Raw genomic sequence first — 13,421 nt, 5'->3', positions numbered from 1 at the left:
TGGATCAATAATTCTTGTACAACCCAATAAGTTACTTTAAAATTGCAAGTCTGAGTACAAAAGTATATTACAATTTATTTTTTTTTAAGATTTGGTCTCTACTTTTATTTATTTATTTATTTTTGCGGTACGCGGGCCTCTCACGGTCGTGGCCTCTCCCGCTGTGGAGCGCAGGCTCCGGACGCGCAGGCTCAGCGGCCATGGCTCACGGGCCCAGCCGCTCCGCAGCACGTGGGATCCTCCCGGACCGGGGCACGAACCCATGTCCCCTGCATCGGCAGGCAGATTCTCAACCACTGCGCCACCAGGGACGCCCTGGTCTCTACTTTTAATGAGATCAGATGTCACAGATATAGGCAAAGCTCTGCTGTTAATGCCATCCAACTTCTTTCCTCCCCAAAGGTAACTGCTATTCTGAAGTTGGTATGTATCATTCCCAAGCATCTTTTTTACTTTTTCTGCATATGTGTGCTTCCATAAACACTGTGGTATTATTTAGTGCTTTTAAAACATACATAAATGTCACGCTGCACATAATCATTTGCAATAATTTCCACTTAACTTTTTTTACTCCCCCAGAATTCATTTTAAAGTTAAAAATTAGGGCCTCTCATTTGCAGCAACACGGATGCAACTAGAGATTATCATACTAAGTGAAGTAAGTCAGAAAGAAAGCCAAATACCATATATCTCTTATATGTGGAATCTAATATATGACAAGTGAGCCTATCTATGAAACAGAAACAGACTCACAGACATATAGAACAGACTTGTGGTTGTCAAGGGGGAGGGGTTGGGGGAGGGATGGAGTGGGAGGTTAGGGTTAGCAGATGTAAGCTATTATTGATATATATGGAATAGATAAACAAGCTCCTACCTTCTGTGTTCCTATAGCACAGAGAACTATATTCAGTATCCTATGATAAACCATAATGGAAAAGAATATTAAAAAAAAAAAAGTAGGGAATTCCCTGGCAGCCCAGTTGTTAGGACTCTGCTTTTACTGCCAAGGACACAGGTTCAATCCCTGGCTGGGGAACTAAGATCCTGCAAGTTGCGCAGCAAGGCCAAAAAAAAAAAAGGATATATATGTATAGCTGAATCACTTTGCTATACAGCTAATTCATTCATTCATTCATTGCTGTACAGCATATTGAGAAAAAAATTAGGGCCTCTAAATTAAGTGTGCGGCCTGGGCGGGGCCCAGTGGTGGGCGGAGCCTAGAATGGGAAACGGGAGGGGCCGCATGGGCGTTAGGCGGGGTCTGGGAGATCCCGGGCCTCAGGCTGGACGCGCTGGCTGGTTCCATCTGGAAGCCGTTGTCATGGTGGCCCCGGTGGTGTACTTGGTGGCGGCGGCTCTGCTTGTCGGCCTTATCCTCTTCCTGACTCGCAGCCGGAGCCGGGTGGTAGCAGGTAGGAGATGTCGCCACGCCATGGCCGGTGGTGCCGCGCGTTCTCTGACTCCGGAGCCTCTGTAGGCCGTCGAGCCGCGACTCCTGCGCATGCGCCGGCTTGCCTGGCTGGGCTGAAGAGATAGCCGCGCCTTTCGCGGCAGGCAGGCTGCGCGCAGGCGCATATGTGCGCGAAGGGGGATCAGCGGGGAGCCGCAGAGCAGGATTGCGGCTCGGGGACAGAGTAGCAGGGTACCTACGCCTTTCTCCTGGCCCCCAAAGAAAGCCTTGCCTCATCTCTCCCCTCACCCCTTGGCACTGCAGAAGGGCCAGGCCCTGACGGGCACTCACATCCCTCATCCGGGCAGCCCTTCTCTGCGCCAGTTGGGGGATCCACAGGGGTTTCCCATCCCTCCCAGGCTGGCTCCAGAGCAGCTGACAGGAGGGGGAACCTAAGTTTTCTACCTACCCACGAGCTGAACAGAGCATGAGGTGGCTCCAGGAAGCTCTCCTTCACTCTCAAGGAGAATACCCATGTGGCCATGCACCTTCCTCCTTGTTTTGCACCTCGCCCGGAAGTCCATGTCATCCTCCAGGGCACAGAACAGATACACCTGTCATCCTCCATCCTGCCCCCCTCCCCATGATTTCTTATCAGGATATGGGTTTGTGTATATGTCTCTTCCCCTCCTTGGACCCACAAGCTACTTAAGAGCATCTGTGGGGGCGGGGGCGGGCACAGAGAAGCTGAGGTAAGGCAAATAGCCAACAAATCTTCCTGAGAGGAGAGACCCAGCCCTCGGGTGTGCTCTCTGATTGGGGTGCCAGATAAAACCATGGCAGGTGGTGTTAGGCAACAGATAAATGCAGTCCTGCCGTGGGCATTCAGATGAGGTCTGGAGAGGTCAAGGTGGGCTTCCTAGAGGAGGTACAGCTTCAGCTCCATCTTGCAGGGTGGTAGTTTCCTGACAGGTCACCTGGAAAAGTGGGTCCTTGGGAGGAAAGAGAGAAGCAGCACAGGTGGGAGGGATGGGGTGATCTTGCTGCATAGGACCAAGGTCTGGGTTTAGGTTATGAAGGCCTCCACAGTCAGGCTGAGAAATTGGGACTTTGTGCTGTGGGCAGCGGGAGCCTGGAGGAAGTTGAGCAGAGGAGGGTGAGGCTTCCAGGACGCTGTTCCCCCTGCCATGAGGTGGTTTGGGCTGCCGGACAGAATCATGGTTCTTCTCTTCCCTACAGCTGTCCAAGAGCCTTTGCACAATGAGGAGGAGGCAGTAGTAGCAGGCCGAGTGGCCCAGCCTCAGCCCCTGGAGCCTGAGGAGCAGAGAACTGGGGGCAGGCCCCGGCGCCGCAGGGACCTGGGCAGCCGCCTGCAGGCCCAGCGTCGAGCCCAGCGGGTGGCCTGGGCAGAAGTAGCTGAGAATGAGGGGGAGGCCGTCATCCCAGGTGAGAGGGGCCCAGCCTGGTGGAGAAAGGGCCTGGGTTAGAGGGTGAGAGGACCCTCAAAGCTGGGCAGAAGAGTGGGGTGTGAAGCCATAGTGTGGGAGGGATATCTGGGAGCCATAGGATACAGTTAGGGGAGACTTAGGATCCAGCCTTTGCTTCCGGGGACTAGCAGCTCTGGATCCTGATCCGTATTCCATTGAGCCAACCCCCTCTTCCTTCATTTTGGCTCTCAGTGCCCAAACAGGAGGGCAGGAGTCTTCTTTTATTTATTTATTTATTTTTGTCTGCACTGGGTCTTCATTGCTGCGTGCGGGCTTTCTGTAGTTGCGGCGAGCGGGGGCTACTCTTCGTTGCGGTGCTTGGGCTCATTGTGGTGGCTTCTCTTGTTGCAGAACAAGGGCTCTAGGCACATGGGCTTCAGTAGTGGCGGCACGTGGGCTCAGTAGTTGTGACTCATGGGCTCTAGAGTGCAGGCTCAGTAGTTGCGGCACACGGGTGTAGTTGCTCCGGATGTGTGGGATCTTCCCAGACCAGGGATCTAACCTGTGTTCCCTGCATTGGCAGACGGATTCTTTTTTTTTTTTTTTTTTTATTTTTTTTTTATTTTTATTTTTTTAACGGCAGACGGATTCTTAACCACTGCACCACCAGGGAAGTCCAAGGGCAGGAGTCTTTAGATTGACCTAGAGAGTTCTTCAGTCCACTCCTTTTTTTATTATTATTATTTTTTTGCGGTACGCGGGCCTCTCACTGTTGTGGCCTCTCCTGTTGCGGAGCACAGGCTCCGGACGCGCAGGCTCAGCAGCCATGGCTCACGGGCCCAGCCGCTCCGGGGCATGTGGGATCTTCTCGGACCGGGGCACGAACCCGTGTCCCCTGCATCGGCAGGCGGACTCTCAACCACTGCACCACCAGGGAAGCCCAGTCCACTCCTTCTATTCCAGCACTCTCCTTGTGTGGGTACACTCATTTCCTGAGGGCTTAACCCTTGGGTTAGAGTGCTTTCTTTATGGCTATGCAGATCTTAAGTTATCATCTGTTTTCTTGCCCCATGGTTCCCTCCCTCCTCCCCCACACCTAACACACACCCTCCCAGATGAATATCTGCGTGGCAGGGGCCTCTAGAGGGCAGAGCTGGGCTAGTGGTATTTGCAAGTGAGTGGAAGGAGACCCCCCCCATAAGGAGAGGTACAAGGGGTAGGGTGGATCCATCATCATCAGTCCTCCATGGCCAGGACCTGAAGTGTCTTTCTCTGACCATACTCAGCCCAAGAGGAAGAAGACATCGAGAAGCCAGTGGAAACTCACCTGTTAGGGAAAATTGGAGCTAAGAAACTGCGGAAGCTGGAGGAGAAACAAGCACGAAAAGCCCAGCGTGAGGCAAGCAGGAGGGATGGGGTGCAGCTCTGAGAAGTGGGAAAGAGTCTTCTAAATGGCAGACCCTCCCCTCGAGGCTCTTTGCATGCTGGGCTGGTATTTGATGCTTGCCTGTCTCTGTCTCCTGCAACGTTGGTCTGTGGCCAGGCCTTGCCTGGCCTGGCCTGTTTGGGAGGTGGGCAAACTCTAGCTGGGGGTGGAGATGTGCCCCCCATGAAGGCCTTTCTCCAGGCAGAGGAGGCTGAGCGTGAGGAGAGGAAACGCCTTGAGTCGCAGCGTGAGGCAGAGTGGAAAAAGGAGGAGGAGCGGCTTCGCTTGGAGGAGGAACAGAAGGTGAGCCAGGCCCCTGATGCTGACTTCTGACAGCTGCCCAGGCAGCCTTGATACCCATGCCGCTTCCCAACACCTCCAGCCTAGAAGAGGGGCCTTGAGCCAGGTGCAGGCCCTGGTTTATTTGGTCCCTGAGCTCTAGGCACAGCCTCTGTAAAGCTGCTGCTGAAAAGTGAGCCTGAGACTGAAATTTGTGCATGTGATTTATTGGACACACCTGAAGCATTTGAAGAACATTGAGGCAGAGTGGCTAAAGCAGGGTAAGGAAGAAGGAAAGGGGTCAGAGAGGTAAGGTGGCAGAGGGGGGGTTCTGGATCCTAAGGGTCTTGAGGCTGTTAAAGGGTATTGTAAGAGATGGTGGATTGTATCTGTACCAGGTTCTGTTTGGGGCCTGGCATAGAGAAGATGCTCAGGGAATGGAAGCCACTGCAGCAAGGGTGGTGAATCAACCTTTGTTTGCCAGGTGCTTCCTTCCTTCTGAGAATCAGGTGCTGAAGAAAGGCAACATCACAAAGATGTGGGGTATATAGGGTGAGAGCCAGGGCTGCCCAGCTGGGAAGACCCCATAGCGTGGTGCCTTTGGCCTCTACTGGCCCTATTGTCCAGGGACACTGGATGGCAGGAAGCCTGGCTATGGGTGCTATAGTGGATGGGCTGGAACACAGCAGAGGGGAGGCATTAGTTGAGAGAGTTTTTTACCTTTCTGAATATTGAACTTAATAATGCACCTTAAATATTCTGGGACTCTTCTCCCCTGCACCCCAGATTCCCTTATTATTAACATCATGCCTTACTGTGGTATATTTCTCACAACTAATATTAATACATTATTATTAAGTGAATTTGACACATTATTGGGATTTCATTAGCTTTTCCCAAATATCCTTTTTCTTTCCCAGGGTTCCATCCAGGATACCACATTACACTTAGTTGTCATATCTCCTTAGGTTCCTCTGGCTTGTGACAGTTTCTCAGACTTTCTTTGCTTTTGATGATCTTGACAGTCTTGTGACCTGTGGGGCAAGTACTTTGTAAAATGTCTCTCTATTTGCGTTTGGCTTATGTTATTGTCACGGTTAGACTGGGGGTTATAGATTTCTGGGAGGAAGACCGGAGGTGAAGTGTCATCCTCACCACAACATAGCAAGGGTACATGTTATCAACTTGACTTATCACTAGTATGTTAACCTTGATCACCTGGCTAAGGTTATATTTGCCAGATTTCTCCATTTCCCATGCTTCTTTGGAAACAAGTCACTGCACAGCCCACACTTAAGGGGTAGGGAGCTATGCTCCACCTTCTTAAGAGGAGAGTATTTACATAAAGTATTTGGAATTCTTTTGTACAGATTTATCTTTTTTTCTTTATTTATTCAATTGTTTTATTTTTTTAAAGCAATTTAAAAATTTTTTTTCCTTTTTTAATTAATTTATTTTTTGGCTGCATTGGGTGTTCATTGCAGTGCACAGGCTTCTCATTGCGGTGGCTTCTCTTGTTGTGGAGCACAGGCCCTAGAGCGCACAGGCTTCAGTAGTTGCGGCACATGGGCTCAGTAGTTGTGGCTTGTGGGCTGTAGAACACAGGCTCGGTAGTTGTGGCGCGTGGGCTTAGTTGCTCCACGGCATGTGGCATCTTCCTGGACCAGGGCTCGAACCCATGTCCCCTGCATTGGCAGGCGGATTCTTAACCACTATGCCACCAGGGACGTCCCCAATTGTTTATTTGTATCCACATGGACTTATGGATATTTATTTGAACTTTGTATTATAATCCAAATGCTATCAGGTTTTTTTTTCCCCACCACGCCACGTGGCTTGTGGGATCTTAGTGCCCCAACCAGGGATTGAACCTGGGCCCTCAGCAGTGAAAGTGCGAAGTCCTAACCACTGGGCCACCAGGGAAGTCCCATCCAGTGCTATCTTATTTACTTTTTTGCTTAGATTGTTCCAGCTTTGGCCACTGGGAGCTCTTTTAGTTGGCTCCTGTGTACCTTTGACATACCCTTATTGTTTAGTTTTTTTAAAGTAGTTTCTTACTCTTGACACTGCAAAATGCTCCAGGCTCATCTTGTATATTCCGTGTCCCAGCTTTAGCTTCATGTTTAAAATAGATCGTTCTGAGAATTCTGGAAAATGGGTTGATTTGTGGCGAGACTGTTGCAGTAGGTTGTGCTGGTGATAGAATGACATGGGTGGATCAAGTTTTCCAGAAGTTAAAGAAAGAAGTGGTAGATGGGGCCTCATTTCTGACCAGGGCATCTGGCCAGATGGTTGTGTGATTCACTGAGCCAGGGGCCCAGGAGGAGTACCAGATGTGTGGGGAGTAGATCACAGGGTCTTTCTGGGACATAATCAATTTGAGGTGCCTGTGAGACAGCCCAGTGGGTGTGCCACTTGGGCAGTCGTGCGTTTGCAAGGAGAGATTTGGGTGGGGATACAACTGTGGCAGCCACTGGCAAGGACATATTGTTGATGCTGTGGGCATGGTGAGGTGGCCCAGAGAGTGAAGGAGAAAGAAGGGACAGGGCTGAGTGATGGAGGAGGCGGGAAGAATGGCCCAAGGAACAGGAGGAAATCCAGGAGAGGGTAGGGTCTGGATGCCAAAGGAGGGAAGAAAGGATGGTTGGCTCTGCCCCAGACCACTGAGAAGACAGGGGTATGAGGCCTGATGGTTGTCCTTTGGCTTTTGTGGTTGGAGGACATGGGTGAGACCATAGCAGGACTTGTTTTGGTAGAGCTGAGTATGCAGAAGCCAGATTGGAGTGGGCTGGAGGGATGGCTGATTGGTGGGAAAGGGAAACTGGGTGTTTGTTCACGAAGTTTGGACGTGACAGGACAGGAAGTGGGGGGGGAGGTGACTGGAGGATATTATGGGGGAGTTCATGGCAGGATTTTCAGGGAGAGGGGAGCTGAGCAGCATTCATCTGGGAGGTGATAGAACTGATTGAGAAGAGGGATCCTGCTGTTCAGCTTAGGGGCCAGAGGGATCAAGGTCTTAAAGGAGCTCTGTCCCTGAGAAAGGGCTGGTCTGGATGCTCTGCTGCCCTGTGGGGGCAGCAGAGACCAGAACAGGATAGGGTGGGCACTCACCCCAAAATATCTGACTCTTGCCTCTTCTGTGTCCACAGGAGGAGGAGGAGAGGAAAGCCCGGGAGGAGCAGGCCCAGCGGGAGCATGAAGAGTATCTGAAACTGAAGGAGGCCTTCGTGGTGGAGGAAGAGGGTGTGGGCGAGACCATGACTGAGGAGCAGGTGGGCCCACCGCCCCTAGGAAACCCCTCCCTGTGCCCAAAAAGATGAGCCACCCCGTCCCAGACACCCCGCTGCTCCCCTCCTGCCTCCCCAGTCAGACAGTGAGAGGCGGGTGGGCATCAGGATCAGCAGGCTCTAGCGGCTGAGACCTTGTCTTTGGGAGAAGTGGCACCTCAATCCCCACACCACAGGAGGCTCTACTGTTTACGCAGGTGGTTGGACAGGCACACAGGCACGGCAGGCAGGTGGCACTCAGATGGGCAGGTGTGTAGACATAGACCCTGTGGCCCCTGCCAGGGGGATACTCACCTTGATTTCTCTGCTCCTCTAGTCCCACAGCTTCCTGGCCGAGTTCATCAACTACATTAAGGTAAGAAGCCACAGAGCAGAACCTGGGTGTCAGCTGCCTGCTTCTTGTGTGCATGTTGGATGCATCTTCAGGGCCTGGAGGGAGTAGGCCTGAGCGGGGGCTGCAGGCGTTTCACTCAAGCTCATGCAGGAGTGGGCAGGTGGAAAAAGAGAGGCTGAGCTTCTGGGCTCCTGGCCAGGAGAGTCCCTTCTCCTCTGACCCCAAAGGTGGAGAAGGACCTGGTCTGTGTGGGAGGTGCGAGTCTATGATCGCTTCCTCACGCTTAGGGTTTGACAGTTTCCCTGCTCTTTAGACCCCATGCTCAGTGAGTCACTGTGTTTTCAAGTTTCTTCATGCGTGTTTTCTGCCAGTTCTGTCATACTGAGGCTCTACTGAGGTGAAACAAGCATCCCCTGCCATGTGTTCCCAACCAGTAACTTGGGTCTTCCAGGGGATATAGGATGATGTTTCCTTTGGAACCTGGGACAGGGCAGCAGGTGTGCCCCCTTCTGTCTACAGCTGTAGCGCAGGCCTCCCGGATACTGCTCCGGGTTGCGTTGCATAAGCACGTCCTGCTCTGCTTTGCTGCTAAGCAACTTCTCCTCTCCCACAAAGGATGCGATGAGGGGAGAGGTTTTCAAGTGCAGCTCAGGGGTGCAGAGGCGGCTGAGGGAAGGAATGCAGAGGGAGCGGAGGTGGTGGTGGGAGTGGTAACCAGGGGCGCCAAGGAGCCGGGGGCTTGCTAACCCTCCCCCACCTCTCCCAGAAGAGAGCAGGGTTTAGACACCTCCCAGCTGGCGAGGGGCTAGGCTCACAGCTGGGGGCCAGGGCTCCCGAGAGGGAGAAGGCTCCCTCAGACTGCCGCCATTCCCCTCTGGTGGAGCCCATTCTCCACCCTGGCACGCTTGATTGAGGGCTGCAACCCTGGGAAGGGTATCTCACACTTTCCTGCTGCTGTTTGGAGCTCACTGTCCCCACCTACCCAGTGGGCAGCAATGTAGTCCTGAGTCTCTCCTCCAGGAAGCCCTCCTTCATCAGCTTCAGGTCCCCCTCTCCAAGGCAGAGGCCTGAGAAAAGGTACCCAGGGCAGTGCCAGCCCTCGCTCTCAGCACCTCTCTGGAGGGGCCATTTTCTGGGGGTTCTCCAAACTGTTTTGGAGTTTAGAAGTCTCTCCAGCCTGTGCTAGCTGATTCTCCCAGAGCTGCTGTCTGCAGGGAGAAGGAGAACTTCCAAAATTCAGCCTGCCCACCTTCCTCTTGGCTCCAAGGGGATGGGCTCTTTCGTCTTAGGGTTTCAGAACTGGAGGGACATTTCTGTGAACAGCAGTTATGTGCACAGGCATAGCTTGCTCTTGTTACTCCACTCTTCTTTCTGATTGAGGCTGGGTTGGTTGGTTTGTTTTTCCAAACATACTTTTGGCCCCAGCAGCCCCTCAGGCCAGGTTTTCAGGGACCACCTGGGGGACTCCATATTCTCACTCTGAGCTGTCGCTCGGAGCCCAGCACCCACTCCCTGCTTTGTAGGTAGAGGCCGGCTGGCCAGGTCACCTTGTGCTTGCCCACACTCTGGCGCAACTGCCACTCACTTGCCTCCCTGCTTACATATTCGGTTTGGCATTTCAAACAGTCACATGCCATCTGCAGCTGGGGCGGTATCACCGTGTCACTCCTACCCCAGCTCATTTGCTATGGAAGATTCACAGAAACGCAAAAGACCGCCTTCTCTCAAGTCATATGCTGTCTGTTTGCGGGGGAGGAGGGGGCAGGTGCATGCGTAGGGGCAGGTGCATGCGTAGGATCCAGCAGTGGACCCTCAGCTGCATCCCTGGGAACTAACCTTTCTCCTGAGGATGTGAGGGAGGCACGTGGCACATGGCTGTGTGTGGAAAGCACTGAGCAGTGTTATCAACAGTTATGTTAAGGGGGGGCTCATACGGTGTGAAGAGGATGGGTAAAAAGAAGTATGGGCGTGTCAGGGTTGTGGTACTCTCCAGGCCAGGGAGCATTGAGCAAAGGCGAGGCAAGAATGAGCTTCCACCGAGGCCCTGGCTTATTGGGGCCTTTTATCTGCTCTGTTCTTCTCCACGTTCTTACATTCCTCCTGGCGGGGCTGTGAGCTATGTCTTTTTCAACATTGCTTCCCCAGCACCTTCTCAGTACCTTGTCCTGGCAGGTTCTCAGCAAATACAAGTTCTAGAAAAAGTTTTTTTAAATAGCTTTTGGTGACTGTCACCCCCCCCCTTCATCTCTATGGTGCTTCCCCTTCCAACCTGCCCAAGATGTTAGAAAGATACGTCTGATTGCAGAGGAGAAGGTGGCAGCTGTGCTTGGTTCTCCACTTGTGAGTCTTTCTCAGGGTTGTCTTCAGTCGAGGAGCCTGTGGGGCAGGTGGTAGTTTGGGGCAGATCTCTGCCCACAAGCAAGGGAATGAGAGAGGTTATGAATGTGTGTGTCTCTCCATATGGGTAGTTGGGAGAGTGCGTGAGTAGTGTGTGAAGGGAGCAAGGCTCTCCCATAGGAATCTGCACAGTGCTTATCCAGCCACCCAGAGCAGATCGGATCAGAATGCCAACTTCAGAGGGTTCCAGTGCTGAGAAGGATTTGCCCAAGCTTAGCCTCACTCCCTTTCCTCCTTTTGTTTGTAGCAGTCCAAGGTCGTGCTCTTGGAAGACCTGGCTTCCCAGGTGGGCCTGCGGACTCAGGTAAGCCCTACAAGGTGGCCTGTTACATGGAGTATGGCCATGGGGTCTGTGTGGCTGTAAGAGAGGGCCTGCCCTAAAGATGGAAAGTCTTGATGCCCCTTCCACCCTGCCCGCAACCAAGAATGAGTAGCGTGTAGGAATCTCTTGGCACCCCGGGAATCCTGCCTTTCTAACTAGTTGGAAAACAGGCAGGGAGAAAAAAGAAAAATGTCTAAACCCCATCACTCTTAACAGCCCAAATCCAGTTACCTTGACAGCTGTCTTACAACAGTCTATACCAGCCTTCTCGGCCAAATGTCACCAACGGTTCTCCCCTGGTTGGAAGAGAGACTCTCTCAGGGGTCCTGCAGGGTCCCAGGACCAGAGCCCTTTCTCTCTGGGTCCCTCCAAAGGAGAAACATGGAGTCACATTGCAGGGTGGCCATGAGAAGGAGAGGAGGAGATTTGGCTGTGGTGGGAGGGAGGTTGCGAGTGCCTTTTCTGGGGATGGCAGCACCCGTCTCTGCTCTGAGAACTGTTCTCCTCATAGGACACCATAAACCGCATCCAGGACCTGCTGACTGAGGGAACTCTTACAGGTGAGAGGATAAGAATCAGTCATTACGGGCCCTGGCCTTGGGGAGTATCTAGCCATGTGGGGCTGCAGGGACTTATTGCAGAGGTAGGATGACCACCCCGGGTTGGGGGAGCAGTGTACTGAGGAGGGGGATGCAGTTACAAGGAGGACATGCTAAGGCCTGGGGATGGCTTTGAGTGACGAGGACAGGCAAGGAAGCCTGATTTGACTCACCTAGTCAAGATTGGATACAGCCAGGAAAGGCCAAGTAGACAGGCAGGAAGGGTGGGTGGGTGGGCATCCTCAGGTCAGGTGGGGAGGGCTCAGCCCCACAACCTGCATGTCCCCACAGGTGTGATTGACGACCGGGGCAAGTTCATCTACATAACCCCGGAGGAACTGGCTGCCATGGCTAACTTCATCCGACAGCGGGGCCGGGTATCCATCACCGAGCTTGCCCAGGCCAGCAACTCCCTCATCGCCTGGGGCCGGGAGCCCCCTGCCCAGGTCCCAGCCTGACCTAGCCCTTCCCTCTTGGACTCAGAGCTGGCATGGTCTAGCTGGCTATACATCTTTATCCCTCCCTTCCATCCTGGGGCAGTGATGGAGTGTGGCCAGGCAGTTATAGATTAAAGGTCTATGAGCACTGGTGAGCTTGGTGTGGCTTGGTGTGGCAGAAGGGGTGCTAGGTGAGCAGGTGAAAATCTCAGCCTCAGAATATATCTTGGGAGTGGGGGTGGGGTCCTTTGGAGGCAGATACAAGTTCTGTTCTTATCAAGCATGCATTCCTCCATTCATTCAATAAAAAGCGTTTACCCTGTTCCTTTGTGTCCTGCAAGCCCAGCCCCCAAGGCCTGGATGAGGTCTTACTCCTCCTCCCCTACTTTACCAGAGCCAAAGTGGGAATCCTCTTGGGCCACATCTCCCTGAACTGAGGAAGGAGTTCTCACCATGAGAGCCCTTAGGAAGAAGAGTTAATGAGAAGTGCCAAGGATAGAGTCCTAGGGAACATCAGCCTTAAGAGGGACGGAAGGGAGGTCAGGGAGGAGAGAGGCTGGGCCAGCTGCTTGTGGGACAGGGAGAAGAAAGGGGAAGACCCGTGTGAGCTGGATAGATGTGCAGTGGAGGGACATTGCTTCATATAGTACCTCACGTGAATTCAGCTCTACATCCTTGACAAAAAGTTTGAATGGTGTGGGTGATCCCACCCACTGGTGGATGTAAGGACCATATGCTCAAGAGTGGGTTGAGATGGGAGATGTGTGTCTCCTGTAGGGTCAGCACTCTGGTTCCTGTGAGCTGTTCATGGCATGAACTTCCTGCTGTGCTGAGGGTGAGGCATCTGTTTAAATGTGTATTTTTTATGCAAGATGGCCCCTAAACACAACCACCTACTTCCTCTAGTGCCTGGTGGAGAAGGGCAGCTTTCTGTTCTGGTCTAGGAGGAAACGGTCTGTGTAGATGGTGATGGGGAGACAGGACATCAGGCTCCGATAACAGAGCCTTCCTGAGGGATTGTCAAGGGTGATTTTGACTCATTTGATGCCATAAGCATAGACTATAGAACCTAAATTCCAAATAAGGCATAACTCTGCTACTTCTATCAGCGATAGACACTTGAAGTCACCTGGAGCTGGGAAGGGCCACTTGCATTGTTTGGAAGGCCATTTGGGAGCCCACAGTCTAGTAAGAAGGAAGAAATAGACATAGATAACCACAGTAAGAGATAGAAAGATAAAATTCCAAAGAGAAAAGAAGAGCTTACAGTTAGAGCAGTGGTTCTCAGCCCTGGTTGCTCGTTAGAATCACGTGGGGAGTTTACCGCAGTCTCGTGCCAGGCTGCACCCTGGACCAGTTCAATCAGAATCTCGGGTTGGGGTCCAGGGAACATAAGTAAGAGATTACAATGTGTAGCCGAGGTTGAGAGCCAGTGAAGGAAGTGAGGGTGGGGTGGAAAGGCAGGCTGTAAAGTTGCAAGTAATTAAAATCCCCAGTGGAAGGAGCTTCTCTGGAAGAGC

General features: G+C 52.5%; 1 protein-coding gene across 1 annotated transcript; it reads left to right on the top strand.

The window, feature by feature from the left end:
• The first annotated feature begins 1,246 nt into the window (after positions 1 to 1,246).
• Positions 1,247 to 12,051, top strand: DDRGK1 (DDRGK domain containing 1). The gene is made up of 9 exons (XM_060123586.1): positions 1,247 to 1,415; positions 2,633 to 2,839; positions 4,107 to 4,219; positions 4,448 to 4,549; positions 7,675 to 7,797; positions 8,129 to 8,167; positions 10,791 to 10,847; positions 11,377 to 11,425; positions 11,756 to 12,051. The coding sequence occupies exons 1-9, from the start codon at positions 1,247 to 1,249 to the stop codon at positions 11,920 to 11,922; spliced, it is 1,026 nt and encodes a 341-aa protein (XP_059979569.1). The 3' UTR covers positions 11,923 to 12,051.
• The last annotated feature ends 1,370 nt before the right edge of the window (positions 12,052 to 13,421 follow it).

Source organism: Lagenorhynchus albirostris, chromosome 15, assembly GCF_949774975.1.
Source record: "Lagenorhynchus albirostris chromosome 15, mLagAlb1.1, whole genome shotgun sequence".
Taxonomy (NCBI): Eukaryota; Metazoa; Chordata; class Mammalia; order Artiodactyla; family Delphinidae; genus Lagenorhynchus; species Lagenorhynchus albirostris.
The sequence above is the reverse complement of the archived record's forward strand: the minus strand, read 5'-3'. Positions and strand labels throughout refer to the sequence as shown.

Coding starts and splice junctions, on each gene's coding strand:
- DDRGK1 (XM_060123586.1), top strand. CDS start 1,247: ATGGGCGTTAGGCGGGGTCTGGGAGATCCCGGGCCTCAGGCTGGACGC. Junction 2,840..4,106: donor GGGGGAGGCCGTCATCCCAG/GTGAGAGGGGCC, acceptor GACCATACTCAG/CCCAAGAGGAAGAAGACATC. Junction 8,168..10,790: donor AGTTCATCAACTACATTAAG/GTAAGAAGCCAC, acceptor TTTTGTTTGTAG/CAGTCCAAGGTCGTGCTCTT.